This window comes from Homalodisca vitripennis, chromosome 5 (assembly GCF_021130785.1).
Source record: "Homalodisca vitripennis isolate AUS2020 chromosome 5, UT_GWSS_2.1, whole genome shotgun sequence".
NCBI lineage: Eukaryota > Metazoa > Arthropoda > Insecta > Hemiptera > Cicadellidae > Homalodisca > Homalodisca vitripennis.
The window spans coordinates 34,500,038-34,527,167 of NC_060211.1; the positions used below are offsets into that span (position 1 = coordinate 34,500,038).

Sequence of the window (27,130 nt, forward strand, 5' to 3'; positions counted from 1 at the left end):
TCGTTTGAAGGTTGAGGTTATTGAAATATTGCACACAATTGTTGATATCTACAAAGGATTGTAGCTCCAAACCTTCTTGTGTGTTATCTCTGAAACAGAGAGTCGTGTCATCAGCATACTGCACAATTTTACCATGCAGCAGCGATGAAATGTACGTCGTTGACGTATATCAGGAAAAGGATTGGACTGAGTATAGAGCCCTGAGGGACTCCATAACTCAGTTGAATTGGTTTAGAAAATTGGTTTGAGATCTGAACCACTTGACTTCTCTGACTTAAAAATGATTTAAGCCATAAGAGCGGCAACACCTCGGATGCCATGAGAATGTAATGTGTCAAGCAGTATTTCATGGTCAACGCAGTCGAATGCCTTAGAAAGGTCCAGGAACACACTTAATGTGTGATCCTGACGTTCTAGACCCTCTACAACCATATCAACCAGACTCACCACTGCGTCTATCGTCGATTTATTTTTCCTGAATCCAAATTGGTGTTCAGAAAGCTGGTTGTTTTTTGTTTAAGAAATAAAGCATTCTCGTTAGAAAGAGTTTTTCAAATATTTTGCTCAGTACAGGCAAAATTGAGACTGGCCGATAGTTATTTAATGAACAGGGGTTTTCTTTCTTGAAAATTGGGATGCACTTTTTGCAATTTTTAGGAGAGAGGGAAAAACTCCTGAGTTAAAAAGACAAATTGACCAATTGAGTCAGTGGTTTCACGATATGCTTAGAGCATTGTTTTATTAACCACATGGATCTCGATTCTAGATCATTCGATTTTTTAGCTGGGAATTGTTGAATGATTTTATCGAGCTCTTCCTCAACTACAGGAGTCAGAGCCATTTGAGGCTGTTGGACTCTGTCTACGCGTGGGATTCCCCTGTGGCAGCGATGGACGAGGGCCCCGTCCACAAGCAACAGACGCAAAAAATCCGTTTAAACTCGTCGGCAACCCTAGAGGCATCGCTCACAAGGGTGTGTCCCCAATTTTGACTGTGATTTGCTTGGATTCTTGATGTTTATTGTTAATGATGCCCCATACAGTTTTAGAAACGTTTTTTGAAGAAGTAATTGATTTTGAGACATCATCATACGATTTTACAGCTTGGATCACCTTCCTGTAAATTTTTTTTATAATTTCGAAAAAGATTTTGAACTGTTCATTGGCTGTTTTTTTCTCGACACCAGAATGCCTTTAGTGACCCAAGTATTATTTACCTTCTTTGGACGAGGTTTGATCGTTTTTGTAGGGCAGCAGGTGTTGAGATGGAAGTTCAAACATTCATTGAAAATTTGAAACTGCTGCTCTACTGGGTGTGAAGAATTTAGAAAATTCCACTTTTCTTTTGAAAGGGGAAGCGTTGGAGGAGAGCAATATTTTTCTGGCCTCGTGTCTCTTATTGTTTTGGTAATTAATTCTTGGTTCTCATCTCGATTTGTTTTCCACTAATGATAGCCTCTTGGCCATAGTGGTCTGAGATAGCTGTGTTGACCACCGATACTGTGACATTTTCAATGTTTGTGATGATGTTATCAATAGCCGACTGTGTTGTAGCCGTCACTCTCGTTGGAGTTTTGACCAGCAGTTCAAGGCCGAATGACCTCAGCAGATCGACTAGTCGCTTGGTGGATGGATGTTTGCTGTCCATCGCATCCACGTTGAGATCGCCCATCAAGACGTAATTGCATTGATGGTTAGTCAGGTCAGTGAGTAACACTTCGAATTTTGAAAAAAACTGATCTTCATTTCCACTGGGAGACCTGTAAATCCCTATCACAATTAATGTTGACCTGTTAGTTTGTACTTTGATCCCAACTGCTTCGAAATCTTTCGCGGTCGTTTCTTTGATCGTAAATTTTGTAAAAACTAAATTTTGTCTCAGAAAAAATTGCTACACCACCTCCTTTGGAGGTCTGGGCGACAGTTACGCTTCTGCCAAGTTGTAATTTGGAATTTTGCATAGTTCAAGGTTTTTTCGTTGTTAAAACCGTTCTCGGTTACAACGAGTATATCTGATTTCAGCTCCTCACACATCAGCTGAATTTCATCCAATTTGTTGGTTGCGTACTGGGCGTTTTGGTGGAGTAAGTCTTAGGGAACCTTGAACATGTAATTTTTGATTTGTCTGATTGATTTTTGCCGATTTTGGTCGGTCAATTTTAGTCCTTTGCTGTAAAGTGGGTCCCCTAAAAAAACTGAACTTTCTTTTAGGTTTGTAGAGCCTTCTTTGATCTGCAGAATGTCTGGACTGGGGAGCGTCTCACGGCGTCCGCGTAGGAGACATCCTGGATGCTAGCTGGCCGTTGAGGGGTGGTCGCCGACTCTTCTCGGGCAGCAGCGGGCGTTGGCATGCTGGAAGTGGAAGCAGGCGCTGCGCGAGGATTCTTCCAAAGTCGCGGCTGCGCCTTCATTTTTTGGATTCTTGAGTGGCTGGACTCATCGCCGCCACGATCATCCCAGCCAGTAACCGCTTGCCCCGCCAGGAGAGATGTTGGCCGTGTCTCGTGAAATACCTACGCTGATGTCATCGAAGTTTAACACTCTAATATTGTGTCTAACAGCCGTTCCTCAATGTAGGCATTCACGAGAACGGTCTGATAGTGGACAGGGTGGGTCGGGTCCAGATCGTGGCGATGCGGCAGTGTGGTGAGGATGATCTCGGTGCTGGAAGATCAGCAGCGATGTACCCCTCCCAGATGGCGGTAAATATTTCGCTGCCCGCCAAACCGCCCAGGTCGTTAGTACCGGCGATCAGCACCTTGCAGCAGGGCCGGGGCTCAGATGCCGTTCGAGCTGGTCTCACAATATCCAGAAACCGGCCGCCGGGTACCACAGGACGTCGCTCACCGCGGTTGCAGGGCCGAGCTGTTTCCTCACGAGTCCACGAGGTGGCGAGCGTGGCTGGATGGACTTAAACTGTACGTTGCGTGTAGGGATTTTTGGAGCTTGCCATGATTTTTTTGACGTTTTTGAAAGCTAGTTGGATAATTTTGATTTTTTTCCATTTTAGAAAAAGATTCACTTTTTTGTTGAGTTCATTTTTGTTTGGGGGGCAAATAAATTTATTTTGAACCGGTGCCGGGTATTTGGGCTTCCTCTTCTTCACTTCTGTCCACCTGTAGTTCTCTTTGAGATCAAGCGCACTCGCAAGTTTTTCAGCTGCTGCTTGAGACTCTGGTTCTCCGCCTCCAAGACCTCTACTGTTGTCCTCAATCGGTCGAGAAGGTCAGTCCGCTCACACGTGGCAGCGGTTGGCTGTTCCGGCAGGTCGCACTGCACTCCGAACTCCACAGAAACGGGTGGGCTGAGGAGCAGCTCGCACTGCACTCCGCGGTCCGAAGTCAAGGGAGCATGAGTCCGTCTGGTCGTCGCGGGACGAGGTGTCGACAGGGAAAATCTGGTCCGTGAACTGCAGTAGGCGGGTATCGGATTCAATAGTATGATCTAGGAGACCCTGGAACTCTTTGTTAAGGCGTTCTATCTCCTTGTTTAGTCTTGCGATCTCTGCTGCTGCATCCTCAGGTGTTGTTTCAGGGGTCGGTTCGGGTTCCGTAGAGACAGACGCAGGTGGAAAGGCGGTGAGTGAGGTGGCGGGGTCCGGGCCCGGGCGTGGAGCAGGCGGGCGCGGGCGTCGTCGGTGTGTCGGGGGACGCGTGGACGCAATACGGGGGCTTAAGTAAAGGCGAAGAGAGGGTTCGCATAGTGACTGGATGATTCCCACTGTGCTTTTCGTTACAAACCGTCACTCTCGTTATGTTCTCATCATCTGTTATTATGAAATTATCCTTCACATATCACAGCTACGGTGGGAAGGGTTGATTATTTGCAAATGTTGAGTTTAGCTCTATTTCACCTCCCGATTAGTGCGGCGTCTGAAGTCTGATGCTGCAACAGACTATTGGAATCTGGAGTCAACGTTCACCTAAAAAGATAGAAAAGTCGGCAATGAAGAAGCTCGAAACGGATTCTTTTCATCGTTTTGACATCAGAGACACCCAGACTACAGAATCAAGTGCAATCTAAATTTGATTAGTTATTCTCATGGTCTCATCAGGTGCACTGCCATGTTTTAGGCACGATTCCAATCCACGGTGGAGCAACTGAGTTTTTTACACATAACGCAAGTATAATAGTGGGAAGGGTTAATTAATTGCGACTGTTGAGTTCAGCTAAATTTCTACTTCCGCTTAGTACAACGTTTGAAATCTGGTGCTGTATCAGACAACTTTAAATCTGGAGTCAACGCCAAAGAGATCCGAAAAGAAATTGGCAAGGAAGAAACAGCAAAAGAAATCTTTTCATTGTTTTCACATTAGAGACAACTCGACTACAAAATCAAGTGCAATAAAGGTGAATATGTATCGAGCACCTGATAAGATAATGAGCTGCGTCTTACCAATGTTTCTTGTATGGCTCAAAAACCTCATTCTTGGTGGAAATGTTCTTCTTTTGAATTAAAGCCCGTAGATCAGAGTAGAATAATTCGGCTTCTAATAAACCTATACATCAAATATTTCTTCAACTCACGTGTCTCATAAACCACTCACTTATGCATTTTCTCCTGAATTACTCTTTAAATGTACACTTACAATTTAATTGAGTGGAGTACAGACAGATGCCTCGGCAAAATTGGCATCTCTGAGACTTTTATCAGTGTGAAACCTTTGCAGAGAAGAAAATTGCATTTCCAACCAGTTAGAGCTGCCATGGCATCTAAATCCTGTTAATCAACAGCTGGAGGATATTGTATCGTTCAACTAGCTATTCAGGCTATTCAGGGTCATGATTACTGTAGGACTGAGTTACTTGTATGAGATATACTTTTTGCTGATGTGGTCTCAGTGCATGATATTTTCAAAGAACATTTAGTATTCAGGTGTATCTAGAAAGACTGTCACAAGCAGTGTTGTCTTTTACTCAAGAACACTTTCATACTCTGAACGACAGCATTCTCTTCTTGAAAAGAAACGCAGGAAATTGGGGTTTCAACAAATAGCAGCACTCTCTTAATAGTCGGCCTTTTAAGATTTTAACTAATAATAAAAATCATTTGCTTGTATATTTATCCAAAAAGGCTCGGAAAAAAAGAATGAAAAGAATTAACGTAGGTGTTTAGAACTGCGTTGCTTTAAATATAACATCGTCTATACAGTCTACGAACAGAAAACGGAGTTTCTAATACCTTATTAAACTTGTGTGGTTCCATTCAAGTCATGCCTAATCTTCAGGAAATAAACTTACCCTATTCTTTAGAAGAATAGAAGAAGTGCGCCAAGTTAAATCTGGTGTAAAGTTTGTGGAGAGCTGAAACCAGAGTTTTGCAGCTATAAAATTAATCTGATAAAGGCAACATAATTATTTGAATGATTAAACATCGTTTTTTTAAAGAACCTCTATCCAGTTTTAGCTAAAACAAATTCACCCTCACAATCGTTGATTATTTACGCCATCCGTTTTCATTTTCATGATTAAATACATCATCAACAATCATCAAAATGCTAAGTGAACTGTTCAGTCGGTTTGGAACGCCTTCTTTCATCAATTCAGAATGTGAATCACCGCTGATGTTACAAGGACAAGGACTGAAATAATTTTTTTTTTACATATGGAATAGCTTTAAGTCACTCTTCAGCGTACAACTCCAGTTGCAATGGCTATTTTATTAAAATACATAGTATGGTGGTATGTAAGGTATCTATGTTGGGAAGATTTGATTCCATGCGAATGTTGAGTTAAACTCTAATTTACCTTCCTTAAGAGGAAGGTAAGGAATCCTTAAGGTAAGGAACCTTAAGGTGTAGCGTCTGAAATCTGACGCTTTTACAGAATTTACTCTTGAAATCTGGGTTCATATTCATGTACGACTTTTTTGGAACCTTTTCAGATGAATATGACTCCAGAGTTTAAAAGCTAGTCTTTGACAGCGTCAGATTCCAGACACTGCACTAAGAGGAAGGTGAACTGGATTTAAACTCAACATTCACAATATCAAAGACTTGCGCCACTAATTAGTAATCCCAATAGTAGCGTTCCTATGCCACCACGCTACGTGCAGGAGTACGTCAGAAAACGAAGCTATGAAGAACAATGTAATATTTAGCACATTTTTAGTCATATTTTAATTGGCCTTTATTTATTATCATCGTTCCTTGATTTGTTGTTTAGTTACTACTCGATAGTAAAGCTAAATGTTTATAGTTTACTTCCTTTTCGATTCACATTTTTAATTTGAAAAGAATGAAGAAAATGGAATTCAACTGCTTGTAAAAACTTTTACGAAATGTTAGTTTAAAGGGTGAATTCGACAGGGTTTAAGATGTTCACATTACAGTTTAATACTTGTTAATAAATAATTTTGCAAGATCGATTTTGGTGGTTACAGGTTATTACATTTTATTGAAATTGACTTCAATATATAGTTAGTATAGTACTAAATATTTTGAAGATAATAATCATTATCCTGACACAGTCCCCGAAAAAAAATCTAGATAGGTAGTTTTCTGTGCTCTTGTCAACCAGTTCTGCATAAAAGCTCCTTCAGGTGTCTGAGCCAGCTGCAGATTCGAAAGTGAAGTCAGGAAGATGTAGGCTTGTTACGTCTGAGTTAAGTTTTCAGTACACATTACATATCTGATTCGGCAGTATAATGATGTACAATTCAAATTATTAAAAAAATCGCTAAAACCATGTTAGTTGACATGAACTTACAAGTGCAGGTAAATGACGTTTTTAACAGTATTTTAAACTTTTAAATGCCAAAAAACCTAGTTCCATCCGAACTATGCTTTTAACAGAATTGTTTAGTTGTACATTGAGGGATTTTTATAAAAATACTAATTTGAATATCACATGAACCTATAATTATTACATTTAAACATATTGCTCAATAATTTATATGTGACGGTGATTACACATAATGTACCTTTTCAGGTATTTTTACTTTGTGTTGTTGGTCATTGTTCGTATTGGGCGTTTTGTTTTGTAACATCGCGTTGAGATTCGAGTGGTGTGCGTTCATGACTTAAACATTTTTTAGTTGACAATTATGGCGGAACCAAAAATGTCCAGTGAGGAAAGTGGTTTGTTATCAAATATTGTTCAGGAAATAATAACCAGCCCCTTAAATATCGCATTAGTTCTAGTGATATCGTTTCTTGTTTATAAAATATTTAAATCACAACAGGGTGATAATGAAAATGTAATTCACTTTGAAAAACCTCTTCCTAAAATGAAGAAAAGGGACTTCACTATTGAGGAACTGAAGCCGTATGATGGAACTGGAGAGGATGGAAGAGTGCTTGTTGCGGTAAATGGAAAAGTATTTGACTGTACTAAAGGAAAACGATTTTATGGCCCAGGTAAGTTTTGCATTTTTACTGGAACAAAATTTCTTTGGTTTTTTTAAATATTGCATTTGGATGGGAAGTGACAAGCAGTTCAAAGGTTGCCTTGTAATCATGGACTGCAATTTATCAGTTACTTAAGTTCAATGACAAAGCGATTTTAATGGGTTGTATGTCAACCCTATATTTGGTGCCATGCTGCAAGTTCATAATGATCACTCTACAAGCTTTTTTGAAATTTAAGTCAAGACCTCAAATTCATCTTTGTTTTTATAGCCTATATTTCCTGGTCAGAAAATCTAGCAACTGTAATATTGTATGGTAGACCTACTTGTGAAATTAATAACTAGATTGTAAAAACCTTTAATTCAAGATTAGAACTCCCAAGTAAGACAAGAGAACCGATTTTTATATCCCTTAGTAAATTACAAAGTGTAATCATCAGTACTTCATATATCAACAGAACTATCATTTGATATCAATATAGCCTACATAAAATGTTAAATGTCACATGTTTGAAAACAATTAAATAATTGTTCAAATAAATTTGAACTGGTTTATTATGTCAATGGGTGAAATTATGCAATATCATTCGGTTTTAGGCTATCGATAAAATTCTGGGTCTGCTTTCTCCTACTTTTGCTTGGTACCTTAATCCAAGAACTGGCAACTAAATTACCTCTATTGGCAGACCATTTCTCCATGCTTTGCAAGGATATTTTATTAAAAAATTAAGAAATACTAAAAGTTATTTGATTATGAATGCATTATGATACATAATTTTTTTCATTAATGAAAATCTACATTTGTTTTTTGGTTGTTTTTATCTAACAATTCGATAAAAACCCTTTCCCTTTTATGTAACATATCATTGTCAAATTGAAGAAGAAGAAGAATAACTTGCCTAGCTTGATATTAATGAGTAGTGAATAGTATGTGAAATAGAGGAAAGAATTCTCCACATGGGTAACCAGAAGCCAAACCCACATGTTGAAACCACTTAAACAAATCTCGTCACTTATGAGAAATATCTGACATTTTTTCCTTATATTCATCGCCATTTTCAGAGTTTTAAAATATTCGTTACTTCTTGCTGTTTATTTTTTACATTAAAATTACTAGGCCTAATTAATAAGTTGAAATCATATGCTAAGTTAAATAAATTGTAATATTGAACTAATCCTTTGGATGAAAACATCGAACCATTAGATAAAAACAACTGAATAACGAGTGTAGGTCACTGATTAAAGTCTACCCTTTTTTACTATGCTTACTTTCATCAGTAAAATTCATTTTGTTTTTAACTTTTTTGAAAATTTCAAAGTTTTTTATATATTTCTTGTTTTATGCGGGTGGGACCATAAGTAGAGAAATGGAATAGGATAGAGTATAATAAGCAGATCCGTTTTTTATATCTATTAGTATAATCATCATTACTTAATATTCGTATAATGAATATGAGTCTATCAATCATATCAACATATCTATAGTTATTATAACAATTATATTTGAAATTAGGGTACTTTGGGATTATACCGACCACACCCAGACATGAATCGTTATTTCACATTTCGTTTCTACTGATTACTAGATTAGCGTAGAACAATATTTCGTCAATATAAAACAGGAATTGTCTTATCGCAAACACCTCCCCATCCTCAGACAGAGGTCAAAGTCGAGCGTCTAGTAGATAACGTGATTGCAGAGTCTCGCCGCCCATTCAGCTGGTGCATCGCTTTGTTGTACTTCCGTGTTTTACCTCTACATTTCTCCAAACACAAAAATTCAACAAAAACAAACATTTACCAAACTAAACTTTTTATTAAAAAACACTCAAAACTTGTTTTTATTCTTGATCACATTCCGCCACCCAAAATGCGAGTGCCTCCGGCCATCAGCGCGGGCTTCGGCAGCACCTTCGGTGCTGCCCCGCACTGATGTCGACGAAAGAAAAACATCCCTCGAGATAGTACCTATCAGTAAAATATCAAATTCTAGAGGGGCTAATCAGAAATATAAATTGAATTGTAATGGAAAGGCAATGATGTACCGTGCAAATCACGTGATGCCGCGCGCGGCCTGCCGTAATCAGGATTCTCGAGAAAGATAAGATAACAGCGACAACAATACCGATCACAATACCTGGAAATGCTTGTAAGTTTGTAATTTTGTAATTGAAGAGTTGTTTTTTCGTTCTATCATGTTTGTTTCTATAAATTTCTATTTTTGTGTTCTTCATACTGGTGTGGTCGGTATAATCCCAAAGTACCGAAATTAGAATAATTACTAATATAATACACGTAGTGACAATTTCATAAATATTAAAGGAGCTATAATGATCAAACAAGCAACTGGAAATAGGAAAAAGCCGTAAATAATAACAAAATGATAACAATAAAACAAACATTTATAACAAAAAATACGCTAACAGAAATATGCTAACTATTTGTGTTTTCTCCTGGGTAGGAATGATTAACCCTTTCAAAAAGTTATTGAAAGCATCCTCTCTAGAAAACCATACTTCTCTTTTCTGTACAATAACACACAGAGATGATCTGCAAGCAGGTCGTCTAACATGGCACTTTTTAAAATTCGTTTGTTGGTTATATCAATAGTTATGATTAACCCTTTTACTGCCGGACACTTTTTTTTTAGTTTGTTGAAAAATGCCAGACTTTAATTTTACTGACTTGCTAAAAATGCCAGGCTGAAATTGACTAAAATGTAATGATTTTTTAAAAAAATCATGGATTCATTATTTTTTATCATAAATTGATAAACTTTATCTTGTTTTTTTTCCTTATAAGTTGAAATTTGCTACAAAAAATAATTTAAACATTTTCTGTCATTAAAAAATATATATATTATGTCATGAAACAAAAATTTTAAATAAATAATAAAAATTATTTTTTGAGTTTGCACTTTAACAACTATATTTAAATATTAAACCACCACCATAATTATAATTTTTTATTGTATAGTAATTATATAAACATTCCCAAAAAGTTTTAGGAACACACCTTGAAAAATACTGAAGCTGTGATGAATTTTTGAAATTGGTGCAATATCCTCGAATTTCAAGATAACACTTATTGATAACACTATATCACTTTATAATACATAAATCACTTTATTACATAAATCACTGTCCATTGATATGCAAATATAATATATAATAGAAAATTAAAGTTAAAAGGCACTTTGATCAATATTTACAAAAATATATATACATTTATAGGTTCATAGGCCTGCTGATTAGCACTTGTGTTCCCCAAAACATGTGGGATGAACACCTTTTTTGCAGTTTTTGCAGGTGACAGGTGATCTTATCTTACTCATTTTATTAATCGTAAAAATATGTAGATTTACAAATATAAATGTCAAAATAAAGTGTAAAAACACGAAACAACACAAGTGGAACTCATGACTAACGAGATCGACCATAACCTTACCAAACCAAAACTCGAGTTATAACCAAAGACGTTCAGTAACAAAAATGGCTTCCATAGATTATAAAACCTGTTTTCTGTGTGTTGTCCATATAGTAATGAATAACACAGCTGAATTTCGATGCATTTGGACAACATTGAAAACCAGTAAAAAACAAATACGAGACGGCTTTTATAGCGCACGTCGGCGATTTCCGCACAAACGGCAGAGTGCGCAAATAAGCACGTCGGCAGTTTTCGAACAAATCGCAACGTGCGCAATTGCGCACGTCGGCAGTAAAAGGGTTAAGCAATATCGTTTGTCAATATCGATATAAAAACTGGTCCACTTATTGTACTCTATCCGTGGTATATTTTTACTAAATCAAAATTCGAAAATATAAAAATTATTCGTACATTCCTCTTGTTTAAGAAAATATAGTTTGATGGATTGATTTAACAATTTTGTATTTTTATATTGATAGAACTTATATTGCAACAGAACATTTTTTTATGAATGTTCACATTATCCTGGTAACATACTATATTACAACAATAACAGTTATTCCTAACATGAAACTGTATTATATCACATCAAGAGTTAGCAATAACATATAATTTATCAATAACAAGAACAAATACAGAATTATGTAGCATAACTCATCATATTTATAAATCCGGAAAGCATAAATTTTCTTACTTTCAAATTTTTTATCTTCAAATTTAGAAGCAATGTTCATATTTCCTTCTCATTTGAAACAATAAAATGTTATTTATCCATTGAACACATTCTGTATTGTGAACACATATCCCTAATTGTTAATTTAGAAAAGTGTAAAATTATAAACCTAGTTTTGGTTGGGGCACTGAGATTCTAGTCCTAATTAGATTCACCACCACTGTCATGGTGTACTGGTTCAGTCTCTAAGAAGTTTCTTATATCACTAGATCCTATCCATTTCAATGCATATATAAGGAAATTATGTGAGATATTTCTTAAAAGTTACTAGATTTGTTTAAGTGGCTTACATGTCGGTTTGGCTTCTGGTAATCCATGGTAAGAATCTTTTCCTCCATTTCAGAAAAGCTTATTGCTATCCGTGTAAGCTATAAAAATTGTAAAGTTTTTGTTATGTGTGGGTCTAGGCCATAGTTAGTTTTGTTATTTAGTAATGTTATTGTTACATTTATGTTATTAAAAATTGTAATGGATTATTCTTGTTAATTTATTATAATTCTTGTTCCATGTGATTATTATATAATATCGAAGTTGAGTAATATATAGAATCGTTCTTTAAAGAACAATTGAGTAAAAAGTTTAGGCTGCTTATTAAAGTCTCCCTGTTTAAAATAATATTCACAAATTGTTCACATTAAGTTATACAATCTCGGATCCTAATTACTGTAGTCCTAATAAAATCTTGTGGTTTTCATTATGTGTAAATATATGATGTTAAAAACACAACTTTTATACTAGAAGCTGTTAGTTTATGCTTTTAGGGATGTTCTCTTAAGTGTAACCCTATCACTCGTATAGAAATTGAAAAAAATAGTAAATAATTGTAATAGTTAAGAATAGTCATAATAAAAAATTTAATCTGTGTGTAACTGTATAAGGGTGTTGTGGATGGAAACGTTTTCAGATAGATAAAAAAGTAGTTGCAGAACTTGCTCATACAGAGATTATTCATTCTATCCGTGTATAATAGAAACATGTGGATTCAAAGAAGTACACCTTTCATGGACCACTTGAGAGAACATCTGCTGGATCCATACGTAATGGGGAAGGGAGGGAAAGTATAAAAACTTCTCCCTTTACCAGTCAATGTTATACTTCTAATTTGGTTAACACTTCTAAAGTTACACATGGAAAAATTTTTAGTTAAATTCTTAGTAAGTTTTATTAATACTTTTTATTTTGACCAGGCCATATCTTTTTAAAATTATCTTTTATATTTCATGAAAAGGATGTCTACAATTACAGAGACAAGCTGTAACCTGAAAAGTAGAAAGTTACAGCCTTTTCTGGAAGAACTTTGACAGAGAATTTTGCTGAATTGGTGAAAGATATATATAGCTTATTTAAAGAAAGATTCCCAATAAATCAAATTAGTTTTTCAAAGGTTTGTAAGTTTAGGTCCAAGGACCACACCCTTCTGGGAAAAAGTGTAAAACAAAAAGTGTGTCTTTTTGCACATTATATCAGGACATCAAATTAATGATAAGTGAAATACAATTGCAAAGTTTTGTCCTGAATGATGAAATATATCTATGAAATAATAGATGAAGGTGGGTAACTGTAGATAGTTACGTGTTTGCTGGAAATAGTAAAAGAATATTAGCGATACTGAGTTTTGAGTTCTGTAGGTACGGAAAATAACAAAGAGGTTTAAAAAAACACTTGCTTCCTCGCCTTAGTGAATCAAATGCAATTTGATTGTAGACACAAAAAGTTTTCATTCATTTGTACCATTCTCAAAGTATCAAATTATTATCACTGTAGTCAGATGAATCCATTGAATATATAATGTCAGTATACCAAGTAACACCAATTGGTTTTGTTACATAGTAGCATAATGAAAATTGTTAAGAGGCTGTGATATAGCCCATTGAGACAAAAATTAACAACATCTATAGAGTAAGCATGTGTGTGTGTGTGTGCGTGCGAGCACGTGTGCGTGTGTGTGTGTGTATATATATATATATATATATCTCCAAAAGGTATATACCAAGAGATGTATTAGAGGGGCCAAGAAACACTCTTGTGATAATGTGAAGGATTCAAAAGAATTAATTTTATAGTTCACCATAGAAGAAAACGTATATTGCAATAAAAACTTTGAAAGATTTAACGTTAGTGCTTTATTAAAACATCTAGTAGCAAATTGAATTGCTTATGCTTGAGATGAAAGAAAAGAAGATATAAAAAAAATCCAGTACTCTTATTGTTAACAAAAGCAAGGGTCAATACGTTGATTAAATAAAAAGGAGACTTACTGGTATTTGGATAAGCAAAATATCTGAAGTTGTTTATTCTATTTTACATACCAACAGAAATCTCCGTTTTGACAGTTTGAACAAAGCAATTAGAGAAGTAGATAAATAATATAAAAAAAGATTATAGTAGGGTGAAACATGCAATAAACCCTAACCATTCATTAACTATGCGGATGAAAATTTAACCAGTGAATAATTGGTATTAATAAATATAACAAACAATAAAATCAATAAATACAAATAAATAATGATAGATAGGGCAGAGTATGATAACAAAATAACAGGATAGATTATATGTCTATATATGTTACCGGCAATGTTACCAGGCCTGGATCTATCACTCTGATTTTTAACAAGTTCAGAGTAGAACCGCTGTTTCATTACTGATACACGATCACTGAACTCACTGGAGTAATTACTTGTAACGTCATTTTTTTTAAAACAATACTGAGAGCCAAGCAGTGTGACGTGGGGCACGATGGAAGGGTGTGGGGTAACGTTTACGGTGTGACCTGAAAGCTATGTCTAGGCAGAGTACATAATATTCATTTCATACTTTGCCGGTCATTTTTAGGCAATGTATAGAATGCCTAATTTGATACATTGCCGGTAACATATTTATATATATACTAAATAACTATATATATATATATATAATAACTAGAAATATACTGTATATGTATACATAGTATACATACACACACACCCTTCCATCGAGCCCCACGTCACAATGCTTGGCTCTCAGTATTGTTTTTATAAACAAAATGACGTTACAAGTAATTTACTCCAGTGAGTTCAGTGATCGTGTATCAGTAATGAAACAGCGGTTCTACTCTGAACTTGTGTGTATACAGGGTGTATATTATGTCTGGAAACACCCAAATATATCCTTTAATAATTTAAATATAAATTTGAAAACCTCTTACAATCGTGATAGAGATTGGGCATCTACTTTTGGAACAATGTTTTGTTATGTCACACCAACGGGGGGACGTCCTGCCGAGGGTATCGTGAATATTCTTTAATGGAAGCCTATACCTTGTGATACATAATTTTTTTAAAGGTAATAAGCTTACTGAATTGAAATGCCACAAACCGCATCTCAAGGGAATTATTCTATCAGAAAATAGAGCATTTTTAGTATTGAAAATTTACTGATGTTCAACAATGTAATTTTAACATGGTTCTTGCCACAAAATGTGTTACACTATTTTTTAGCATTTTTTTTAAATGTTCAATTAAATAAAACAAAAATTTCATTTTAAGCTGGTTCTATTAGCACAAATTTGCCAGTTTTTATTACAGTACAATTATGGAAATACTTATGTTATTGATTTCTTATTACAAATAAAAAATAATGTATGCTGTTAGAAAAGTCTTACAACAAACGTTTTACCTGCATTTGGTGTCAAAGCAATTGTTCGAACTGTGTTCCTTCTACGGTTTGACAATGAGCCAATCTTGTGTAAAATGATTCGACAGAGTTGCCTAACATTTCTTCAGTTATCAAAGCAATCTCCTCTATAATCCTGTTTCTTAGGTCTTCCAAATTATGAGGCTTTCTTCTATAAACATTGGATTTTAAATGACCCCATAGGAAATAATCGATTGGTGACAAATCCGGAGATCTTGGAGGCCATTCGATTTCTCCCTCTTCGGCCAATCCATTTATGAGGAAACCCTTAAATCCAAATACTCTCTTACCTGTCTCCCATAATGGGGGTGGAGCACCATCCTGCTGAAACCATAACATTATCAAAGTATTCTCCTGATGCAATTTGAATAGCTGGGATTATTTCATTTTGGAGCATATTGTAGTAAAGTTCGGCATTTAAATTTCCATTGATGAAAAAGGGTCCAACAATTTTGTTACCTAAAATTCCACACCATACGTTCAGTTTTTTGTGGTTGCTGTGAATGGGACTCAGTAATCCAATGTGGGTTTTCACTAGCCCAGTAAGTAACGGCAATTGTGCCTGTTAACATTGCCATTTAGGAAAAAAGTTGCCTCATCAGAAAATAGTATGTTGGTCAGAAAATCTCTATTGTCATCACATTTGCGCATCACAAGTTCACAAAACTCAACTCTTCTGTCGTAATCATCCTCACTTAACTGTTGGACTAAATGAACTTTAAATGGTTTGTATTTATTAATTTTCAAAATCTTACTCACAGACATAGGGTGCATATCATGTTGCTGTGCAGCTTTTCTGAGCGATGTATGTGGGTCTTCAATAAATGTTTGCGAAACATCTAGTGCATGTTCTTCATCTGTTGCAGATTGTATCCTACCCGACTTTGGCCGATTACGTACACTCCCTGTCATTTCAAAACGCTCAATAGTTTTTGATATTGTTGAAACACTTATGGGATTCCTTTCTGGGAAAGTGTCATTAAACAAATTACAAACTTCCAATAAGATCTTTGACGATCGCCATATCCTCGCATCATCAACAGAGTAATTCGTTCTCTTTCAGACAATTCCATTAAAATGCCAAATAAAAACTGAACTACTGTAATTAGATAACTTGTTGACAGCAATGCTTCAGAGACACTGATTAACTCGACAGGAATGATATGACCTTTGTCCATTTGTAATTCCCAAGCTTAGACCTGTCTAGTGAAAGCTCCATGCTCAACAAACTGAAAACCTGTAGACCAGATGATTAATAACACAATAATGTTTCTCATAGGCTAGTGACCTTTGTCTCTTTAAACCTTCCTGCTGACTGGAAAACACCAAGTACAAAGATTCATAAGTAATCAGAGAAAGTGACTCATAATTTTATTCATTGTAATAAAAACTGGTATAATTTGTACTAATGAAACCAGCTTAAAAATAAATTGTTTATTTTATTTTAATTGAACATTTAAAAAATGCTAAAAAAATTAGTGTAACACATTTTGTGGCAAGAACCATGTTAAAATTACATTGTTTAATCAGTAAATTTTCAATACTAAAAATGCTCTATTTTCTGATAGAATAATTCCTTTGAGATGCGGTTTGTGGCATTCAATTCAAGTAAGCTATTACCTTTAAAATTATGTATCACAAGGTATAGGCTTCCATTAAGAATATTCACGATACCCTCGGCAGGAACGTCCCCCGTTGGTGTGACATAACAAAAACATTGTTCCAAAAAGTAGATGCCCAATCTCTATCACGATTGTAAGAGGTTTCAAATTTATATTTAAATTATTAAAGGATATATTTGGGTGTTTCCAGACATAATATACACCCTGTATATATATATATATATATATATATATATATATATATATACACAAACAGCAACAATCATAACCAAAAATGACAATTTAAATAGAAATTCCATTCAGCATTACAAATTAATTCATGCCACAAAATACTTTTGTCTAAACATGAATGTCCTGTGATTTTTGTCTTAAGCACCGCTACTCTGTCCTGGAAAAAGTCTACAATATTTCAGCAACACTGTTTCCAGATCTTTGAAGTCAGGCTATCATATTGTGTACTGTATAGTTAGTGCGGTGTTGCCTGACGCACAGGTGTTGTCTCTAATTAGGGTAATTCACTTTATTATTTTAACTTTGAGTGGCAGTTCATTGCCGGATTTTTTAGTTTTTTAATGTCTTAGGGTCTTTTTGTACATGAAGAAGAGGGCAGATTTCAGTCTTCAAAACTTAGAGAAGTTATACTTTTTTGTGACATACAATGATGGCTAATGTCCAAAATACTATTACCCTTTCAAATAATGCATCGTCTGCAACAAATTTTAAACAATTGTCCTTTGTTTGAATGTTGATTTGCATTAACTTAAAAATTAACTTCTGAGATTCGCTCAAGTGTTAATGCTGTTAGGGAATACAACAGTTAATCCACTAATGAGAACTGGTTGAGAGACCTAGCCAAATGTCAACTCTGTTCAACTTAATTAAGATTGTTCTATTTGTGAACACCCTTAGGGAATATATTTGAGCTAACTGGATCATTTGGTTACCCTTACGTAGCAACATCTAAATCTCAGATATTGAAATTTGCATAAACCCAAGTCTCTAGAAAGTGTTAATTTATATAGAGAGAGTTATTTGTTTAAATTTTGTTATTGATGTTGACGATGGATGGTTTGTAAGGATAATGTGATTTTGGACATTTCGAGGATTTAAATGTACCCTCTTCCCCAGGTTTAAAAACTTAATACATGAACATGTACTTAAAACCTAAAACATACTGTGGCACTGGAATTCAAAAAAAAAAAAAAAAATTGGAATCATTGCCAACATTAGCTTTGAAATCCAGACAGAAGAAAATTAACCCAGCCGTTGTCATTGTACAGAAATCAAGAGCACAAACAACACGTCACACCTGCACAAGCTAAAGAGAAACACTACGATTTCAATCCTCAAAACATAGTTTTGTACAGGTTGTAACATATAAAATGATTGCAACTGTCTGAAATCCTGTATGTAGTTGTTGCTAATCCACTAAATAGACATACTAGTTTTGGGACCGAGTCTATGTACAGGTTGTAACATATAAAATGATTGCAACTGTCTGAAATCCTGTATGTAGTTGTTGCTAATCCACTAAATAGACATACTAGTTTTGGGACCGAGTCTATGTACAGGTTGTAACATATAAAATGATTGCAACTGTCTGAAATCCTGTATGTAGTTGTTGCTAATCCACTAAATAGACATACTAGTTTCGGGACCGAGTCTATGTACAGGTTGTAACATATAAAATGATTGCAACTGTCTGAAATCCTGTATGTAGTTGTTGCTAATCCACTAAATAGACATACTAGTTTTGGGACCGAGTCTATGTACAGGTTGTAACATATAAAATGATTGCAACTGTCTGAAATCCTGTATGTAGTTGTTGCTAATCCACTAAATAGACATACTAGTTTTGGGACCGAGTCTATGTACAGGTTGTAACATATAAAATGATTGCAACTGTCTGAAATCCTGTATGTAGTTGTTGCTAATCCACTAAATAGACATACTAGTTTTGGGACCGAGTCTATGTACAGGTTGTAACATATAAAATGATTGCAACTGTCTGAAATCCTGTATGTAGTTGTTGCTAATCCACTAAATAGACATACTAGTTTTGGGACCGAGTCTTTGTACAGGTTGTAACATATAAAATGATTGCAACTGTCTGAAATCCTGTATGTAGTTGTTGCTAATCCACTAAATAGACATACTAGTTTTGGGACCGAGTCTTTGTACAGGTTGTAACATATAAAATGATTGCAACTGTCTGAAATCCTGTATGTAGTTGTTGCTAATCCACTAAATAGACATACTAGTTTTGGGACCGAGTCTATGTACAGGTTGTAACATATAAAATGATTGCAACTGTCTGAAATCCTGTATGTAGTTGTTGCTAATCCACTAAATAGACATACTAGTTTCGTGACCGAGTCTATGATCATAGTGGTAGTAATAACCTAAAAATATAATAAACAAGGATAAGAAGTTAACTCTTTCACTACCAATGTCCAATCTGTAATATACATTAATATACAATGCCAGTGTCTGGTTTTACATTTGAAAAAAATTATGAGAAGTTAAATTAAAAGTTATTTAAATATGCGTCATGTTTAGAATTGAATACTTCATACGACGATAATTCTTTTATACAAAGAAATCCACTTGTATACAGTATGTGCAAATACAGAAATGGAGTGTACACATGAAGTGCTACCCTCTTCACTCATATTAAATGTTTGGAATTATGACTTGTAAATGTGTTAATAAATTGAAATAATCTGTAATTTTTTTTAGTGTTCTGTAAATGTAATAAATGCATTTTTAGGCTATAAATTCTTAAGACTATTATTTTAAAAAATAAGTTCTTTTCATATTTATCTCAGTTTCGTATTTTATTTTATGAATAATTAATTAAAGCTTAACTTGTAAAATAGTCAACAATTTGTAAATAAGCTGTAATTGTTTGGTTTAAGTTTGAGAAGTACTTTTTTTATTTTTGTGAATAATAAATACCACAGGCTAAATTATATATTTGTTATGTTTGTGTGAATCATGTATTTTTGTATTCGTATGAGTGGAATGATTTGCAATACTTTATGTTGCCCACAAAAATGTAATTTATAAATTATCTCCATGATCTATTTATTATTGGTTCATAAATGTATTGTGTATCAACTATTAATTGTAGAATAAATCATTTCTATATATTGTAATAGGTACAAGAGAACTTAAAAAGATGTAAAACTAAATAACAGACACAATCACCTGTTCTAACACATCGGCTGACCAAATATACTTCAAAAGCCTGTCACCCTCCTCAGGTTACCCAGCAGCAAGTCCCTCATCCTCTGCCCAAAGCATTTACAATCCTCATTACTAATGTCATCAGGGTGAACGTTAAGATGACAAGCCTGAACAGTAAAGAACGTAAACACAACACAGAAATTATAAATAAACACGTATCACAAAAATACAAGGGCTGTTTTTTAAGTAAGGGCCGTTTTTTTTTGTAAATAAACAACAATTATTTTTTTCAAAATACATTTATTTTCAGAATCTGCATACTTTTCTTTATTTTTCTACATAGTTGCCTTGTTTGTTAAGGCACTTATCATATCTTAAAACTAAGTTTTGAAATCCCTCTTCAAAGAAATCTGCCGCCTGCTCTGACAACCAGGAGTTCACGGCCGTCTTGACTTCTTCGTCGTCATTGTTAGCGCTTCCCGCCAAGATGATTTTTCAAGTAACGAAAAAGGTGGAAATCGCTCGGAGCAAGGTCGGGGCTGTATGGCGGATGATTCAAAACTTCCCAGCCAAAAGAGTCGATCATTTCCTGTGTCCGAGCAGCGGTGTGAGGCCTTGCATTGTCGTGGAGGAGCAGAATTCCCTTTGTCAGCATGCCGCGTCTTTTGTTCTGAATGGCGCGTCGGAGACTGGCCAGGGTTGCGCAGTAGGTTCTGAGTTAATCGTCATTCCTCGCGGCATAAAGTCCACTAGCAAAACACCGCGCCTGTCCCAGAACACAGTTGCCATAACTTTGCGCCGCGACAGCGTTTGCTTGGCTTTGACTTTGACTGGAGATGTTGTGTGCCGCCATTCCATGGACTGTTGCTTTGATTCAGGAGTGATATGGGATACCCATGTTTCATCTCCTGTGACAATTCGACTCAACATGTCGTCTCCTTCCTCGTCGTAGCGGGTCAAGAAAGTCAAAGAACTGCTTAATCTCTTTTTTTTGTGATCCTCAGTGAGGAGTTTGGGTACCCATCTTGAGCACAATTTTTTAAAGTTTAGGTTTTCTGACACAATTTTGTACAGTACTGACCTGGACACTTGAGGAAATTCCATAGAGAGAGTGGTTATTGTGAACCGTCGGTCCTCATGAATTTTTGCGTCAACTGCAGTAACAAAATCTCCCGTGATCACAGATGGCCGGCCTGAGCAATCTTCATCGTGGACATTTTCGCGGCCATCTTTAAATTCTCGGACCCATTTCCGCACTTTACCTTCACTCATTGCCTTGGCACCATACACCTCACAAAGCTGACGGTGAATGTCAGCAGCCGACATGTTTCTTGCAGTCAAAAATCGTATCACTGACCGAATCTCACATGCGGCGGGTGATTCGATAATCTTAAACATTTTAAAGATCCACAGTAATGCATTCAGGTTAGCTACAGAGCTGCAACTGGCATGAAGTTGTTCGCTAAGAATGCCGGGAGGCGGGGCGCACGCTCGTTACGGCAGGAACGCAAACTACTACCGTGTACGGGAGAACGGCCCTTACTTAAAAAACAGCCCTCGTACATTATGGGATGAATTAAAGTATGCTTCTTCTGCTATCTTCTATGTTTTTTACATTCAACCTATTTAATTAGTTTTATCAAGACATATGCATATGAATGTTACAAAAGTTTTTACCGGTATTCTGCTTTAGAGGGTCCATATGCAGCATTTGGTGGAAGAGATGCATCAAGAGGCCTGGCAACATTTTCGATAACCAAAGGCAGTGACACGTACGATGACCTCAGTGACCTCAGCCCTATGGAGATGGACAGTGTCAGAGAGTGGGAGATGCAGTTTACAGGTTAGTACAGCTAAGTGTATTCAACATGACAATCAGTATATTATCTAAGTAACCAATGGCAGTGACGCGTATGATGACCTCAGCCCTTTGGAGATGGACAGTGTCAGAGAGTGGGAGATGCAGTTTACAGGTTAGTACAGCTAAGTGTATTCAACATGACAATCAGTATATTATCTAAGTAACCAATGGCAGTGACGCGTATGATGACCTCAGCCCTTTGGAGATGGACAGTGTCAGAGAGTGGGAGATGCAGTTTACAGGTTAGTACAGCTAAGTGTATTCAACATGACAATCAGTATTATCTAAGTAACCAATGGCAGTGACGCGTATGATGACCTCAGCCCTTTGGAGATGGACAGTGTCAGAGAGTGGGAGATGCAGTTTACAGGTTAGTACAGCTAAGTGTATTCAACATGACAATCAGTATTATCTAAGTAACCAATGGCAGTGACGCGTATGATGACCTCAGCCCTTTGGAGATGGACAGTGTCAGAGAGAGGGAGATACAGTTTACAGGTAAGTTAATCATTATGACAATTTGTATGTTTATCTAAATAGAACATATAAAACGGAATGAAATGGATAGCTTTTGAGCTCCTAAAACATGTTCTTGGCCATAAAAGATAGGTAATAATTTTACACTGAACAGTTAATGAGATCGTTTGTTGAGTTGATTTGGTTGCCATCCGGTCATTATTATTTTCTGTAATCTCCATGCAGTTGTAGTGTTCCTTTTTTTCATTGGTGTATCTCTGAACTAAATGAAATTAATTGAGGTAATTGATATTAATTGGTCACTCGAGGGTCTGGAAAATTTCATTTCTGTCTTGTCAGTCCACGAAATATTTTGTATACAAACTGACATATAGACTTGAAATAATTGTGAATTATGATTCTCCCTTTCTACATGAGGAATACTGAGTTTGATGATGTTGGATGTCACTCTATGGAATTTGGCTAAGTGTTAGTGAATAGTTTTGTACTGGTGTTGTGGGTAAGGAGAATAAATAAATTTGGAAAGAAACTCAGTACACTAATAAGAGATTATAACATGTTACACATTTAATGAACAAAAATGTGAATGAATTATGTGAACACAATTTCTTTTTTGTTTGACAAGCGATGTTTTTCGTTGGTTGTCAAGGTGCTGCCGCAGCACACACTGATAGACAGAGGCATTAATATTAGGCCATTTTAATAATAGTTCCTTCTACAGTATTTAATACATTTTCTGGGTTTTTGAATTAATTTTTGTTTTTGTTTATTTAATTAACCTATTAAGCAAGTGGGTAAAGTGAGTGCAACCAGAATGCAGACTGATGTGTGGAACTGTTTACAGAGAAGTACGAGTACGTAGGCAGACTACTGCAGCCAGGCCAGGCACCCAACAATTACTCCGATGAGGAGGAAGAGACAAACACGACGGAGGCCAGTGAGAAGCCCAAAGACGAGTGAACATTCTTTTGCGTTCCATCTTTTATAAGCTACTTATAGATTGCTAGAATTTATACAGGTTAACTACAAAGTAGAATGTAAACCACGGTGGTGGCCGGAACACTATTGTAAAACGCCATTTCTTTCTTATACAAATTCTGTTGAATTAAGGTTTTATAAAAGGACTGAAACAAAATGTCCTCCTTAAAGGTCATTTTTGGAATGGAACATGTTACCAAACATAAGCACTGTTATTGATAGAAATGTTGCAAATTATTGTGTTAACGTTAATTGGATGTAATGTGGTTATTCAGCGCATAATTACATATTACATTGTTAAAATATCAATAAAATTGTCCACAGCTAAATATTATTGTATTGATAGCTTGTTTTATGTTCTAAAATTTTTATTTTTTCTATTTACGCAATTCATTGGTTGTTTTATGTAAAGTTTAAGTTAAAATTATAGTATATGATTGTTGAATATGTATTTTACTCTATTGTTGTATATCTGTGTTGTAAGTAATTTACTTGGTAAAATATTATTAATATTACAGTACTTTCAGATCAGTTCTTAATCTTGTTGAACAAAATGAGCGAAACGTGTTAAAATATGTATTAAGATAGTTGATTTTATGTTTTTAAATTATGAATATAAAAACAAAAACAGAATCTATTTAGGTGATAAAATACCTTGCATTGTATAAGTGTATAAATCAAATTCATGTTCTTTAAATTAATTTATTATCATGTACCAAATTGGAGTTTGTATGTAAGTACTACTCCTATCGATTGAATGTGAAGTAAAATGAATACAAATCCATTTATTTATTCTGTGTACATCTTTATGCACCAGTATTATAATCTGCCCCATACCACACAATAAAATCAAATTGGGTGTCACTGAACGCTGATAAATTGTGTGTTTTATTATTCTCAGTGTTGAATGTATATAATGTATGAAATGAAATACAATCTGATATATTATAAAATCTAAATTTATGTTGTAAAACGTTTATTAATTGTGATAAATTCTGTGAATCCTCCTAATCGTTGTTAGTTTCGTATATGTAATGGAAATTTATGAATTAATCTTGGAACATGCTGAGCCAGTTGTAGCGGGCCAGTTTTATAACAGCTGTATTGCTTATAAGTGGATGTGTCTTACGAAACAGGCATTTCACAATGTGTGAACAGTTTTTGTGATGGACCTCTCTTTCATGGGGTTTTGTTACCAATGCTAAACTGTATATAACTGTTCTTTGGTGTAAACAGAATGCTTTGTTTATAAACAGGTTGATTCTTCTATCTCTTTGATGAATTCAGTCTTGGTAGCATTTGAGGAAACAATTTGTTTGTAGCATTTTATCCTAGTGTACTACGAAACAATTATTTTCTATTTTAAGGTACCCATTTAAAGACTTATTTTACAAGAATGATTGATTGAACTTATTTTAAACAATATTAAAATCGTGGATTTGACTATTATTAATGCAAAATGTTGCTTTTTTAAGATTTATTGTACATTCACAGCGAAACATTCTATATATTAAATTGTTTGATTTTTAGTGAAAAAAATTATGTGACCTCAATCTAATCTGACACAGCCAAAGAGAGAAAAAGCTGTTGATTATAATTATTGTAATTGTACTTGAAGTGATCAAGTGGATTCTATCACTTAGCATTTTGCACTCTTGCCCTTTACTTGATAACTTTTATTGTGTTATCGTTAAAATTATAGGCATTTTGATTATGGATCTAAATGACCTATAGAATTAGTTTTCCTGTCTTTGACTTCTGAAGAATTCCATAACATTTTTATAATGATTTTAATGTGTAAAAACATGAGATTTTTGACAAGTATAAGACTGATTTTGTTAGGCTACTATGAACCCATTATAATTCCAATAGGCTTCATTCAAGTGGTTGTTATTGAATGTATTAAATGCAATAATCCAAAAAATAACTGTTGTATCGAATTTGTTTTCCTCATTTTTTGCAGTTCACTCACTATATACTGCTAAGCAAAGAGTTAGCAGACTCAAGGTAAAACAACAGAAGATAAGGATATAAACTTTTAAAGGGTGTATATAAATATATGTAATGTGATTGAAGAGTTATTAAAGCAATGACAGTTTTTTTATGAAATTTGACTTGACATGGTGGTTTTTTTTATATATTACATATATTTTAGAATCAACAAATATTCTCTTGAGTCATGTTTCATATTCATACTCTAATAAAATCCATATCCTTACCTCCAGCAGTTTACTCCCATTTAACTACTATAATTTTATCAATTTTCTTGTAAAAGTGACACCTTTATTTTATTTTTAATATTATTTAGGCAAAATTTCACAATACAATCGTTTTTAAACCCTTCGCACACCACTTATAAATCCATTAACTTTCCTATAACGCCAAGACAAGCAAAGCAAATTTTTTCTTTAAGTTCAAAGCTAGTTTTTATTATAACTAAATTATAAAAGGTAGAAACAAAAAAAGTATAAAACTGTATAAGTATAAAATTATAAAAGGGTGTTGTACTTACAACTAGCGTATTTATTGACAAAATAAAAAAGAACCATTTACAAAAATGTTTATTTCAAATAAATTTTAATTTTATTGTAAAATGTAACTAAACTGAAAAGTTGAATTACATTTTACTATAAAACAAGATAAATATTTCAAACTAATCACAGCACTACCACACAATGAAGAATAATAACAAGATACGTAGTAGATGCACACTTTTTACAACCGAGAAAGCAATAACACATGCCACGGATATATTTGGTTACGGCTCCGTAGGAGACCGAGTTAGACAAAGGGAATTCCCTTTCCCCTACAGCAGGGTGGAAGTCGTTTATAAATACTTTCTTGGCAACCGCGATAAGCACAGAGCATACACCGGGCATTTCAAAGGCCTTTTGTAAACTAAAAACTCTTCAAGAGAATAATCTATAATATCAGATATAACTGTATTTGGCGTTTTGGTCAAAGTCTGGGCATTCTAATATATATGTGTATGGCGTAAGAAGAGTTAAAATATCTTCTTTTTTCCTTTCATGTTGTAAGGAATAAGTTGGGCTTTAATATTCTATCTGGAAGTTGAATTTTTCCTACCAAGCTGTTTTTGAGCGATTTTATAATAAAATATTTAAAGAACCTTTATTGTAAATCTTTCTATGTTTGGTATCATTTTGATCAAATTAACTAGAGAATACTATAACGAATAACACTGGCTATATATAACAAAATAATGTCCAAGTTGTAAAAACCAGTCGTAAAAAAATAAAAAGGACGGGAGTGAATCAAGTAAAGATACTTTGCATTTAAATTTATAACATAAAACATGTCACTTATTTTTATAACATACTCTTGAGGACTTATAACTATATCAATAAAGATAAATCATTAAACACAAAATGTTTACCTCAAAACAATAATGTTAACAAAAACAAGTGCTGCCCTCAAAAATAGCATACTGGTTTGTGAAACCTGTCACTGACAGCACCATTGGTATAAAGGAATAAATAAAGCTACCACATTAATCAGCTATTTATTACGTTTTCAGTGGTATATAAATCATATGGTTGTTCAACTCTATGAATACAGCAGCGGAATATTATCTGCCAGTCACCAGTTACATTCGCCAAGATCAGCAGCTTATCAGTGCATCACCAATCTTGACATTAAAAGAAATATTTAAAAGAATGTTATAAACAATTTTTTTTAAATTACACATCTAATTCGAAAACTGTAATGATGTACTTACAAGTTAAAACATTTTTTCAACATTTTTACTTCATAGAAAAAAAGTTATTCTGTCTCATTTATTTGTTTGCCAAAAATAATCAT

General features: G+C 34.7%; 1 protein-coding gene across 1 annotated transcript; it reads left to right on the top strand.

The window, feature by feature from the left end:
* Nucleotides 1–6,977: 6,977 nt before the first annotated feature.
* Nucleotides 6,978–25,235, top strand: LOC124361979 (membrane-associated progesterone receptor component 1-like). The gene is made up of 3 exons (XM_046816090.1): nucleotides 6,978–7,357; nucleotides 21,686–21,835; nucleotides 23,175–25,235. The coding sequence occupies exons 1-3, from the start codon at nucleotides 7,045–7,047 to the stop codon at nucleotides 23,288–23,290; spliced, it is 579 nt and encodes a 192-aa protein (XP_046672046.1). The 5' UTR covers nucleotides 6,978–7,044; the 3' UTR covers nucleotides 23,291–25,235.
* The last annotated feature ends 1,895 nt before the right edge of the window (nucleotides 25,236–27,130 follow it).

What these genes read in the sequence shown, in the direction of transcription:
- LOC124361979 (XM_046816090.1), top strand. Translation starts at nt 7,045, where the DNA reads ATGGCGGAACCAAAAATGTCCAGTGAGGAAAGTGGTTTGTTATCAAAT. An exon ending in AAAACGATTTTATGGCCCAG is followed by an intron (nt 7,358 to 21,685) that starts GTAAGTTTTGCA and finishes ATTCTGCTTTAG; the next exon opens with AGGGTCCATATGCAGCATTT. An exon ending in GTGGGAGATGCAGTTTACAG is followed by an intron (nt 21,836 to 23,174) that starts GTTAGTACAGCT and finishes AACTGTTTACAG; the next exon opens with AGAAGTACGAGTACGTAGGC.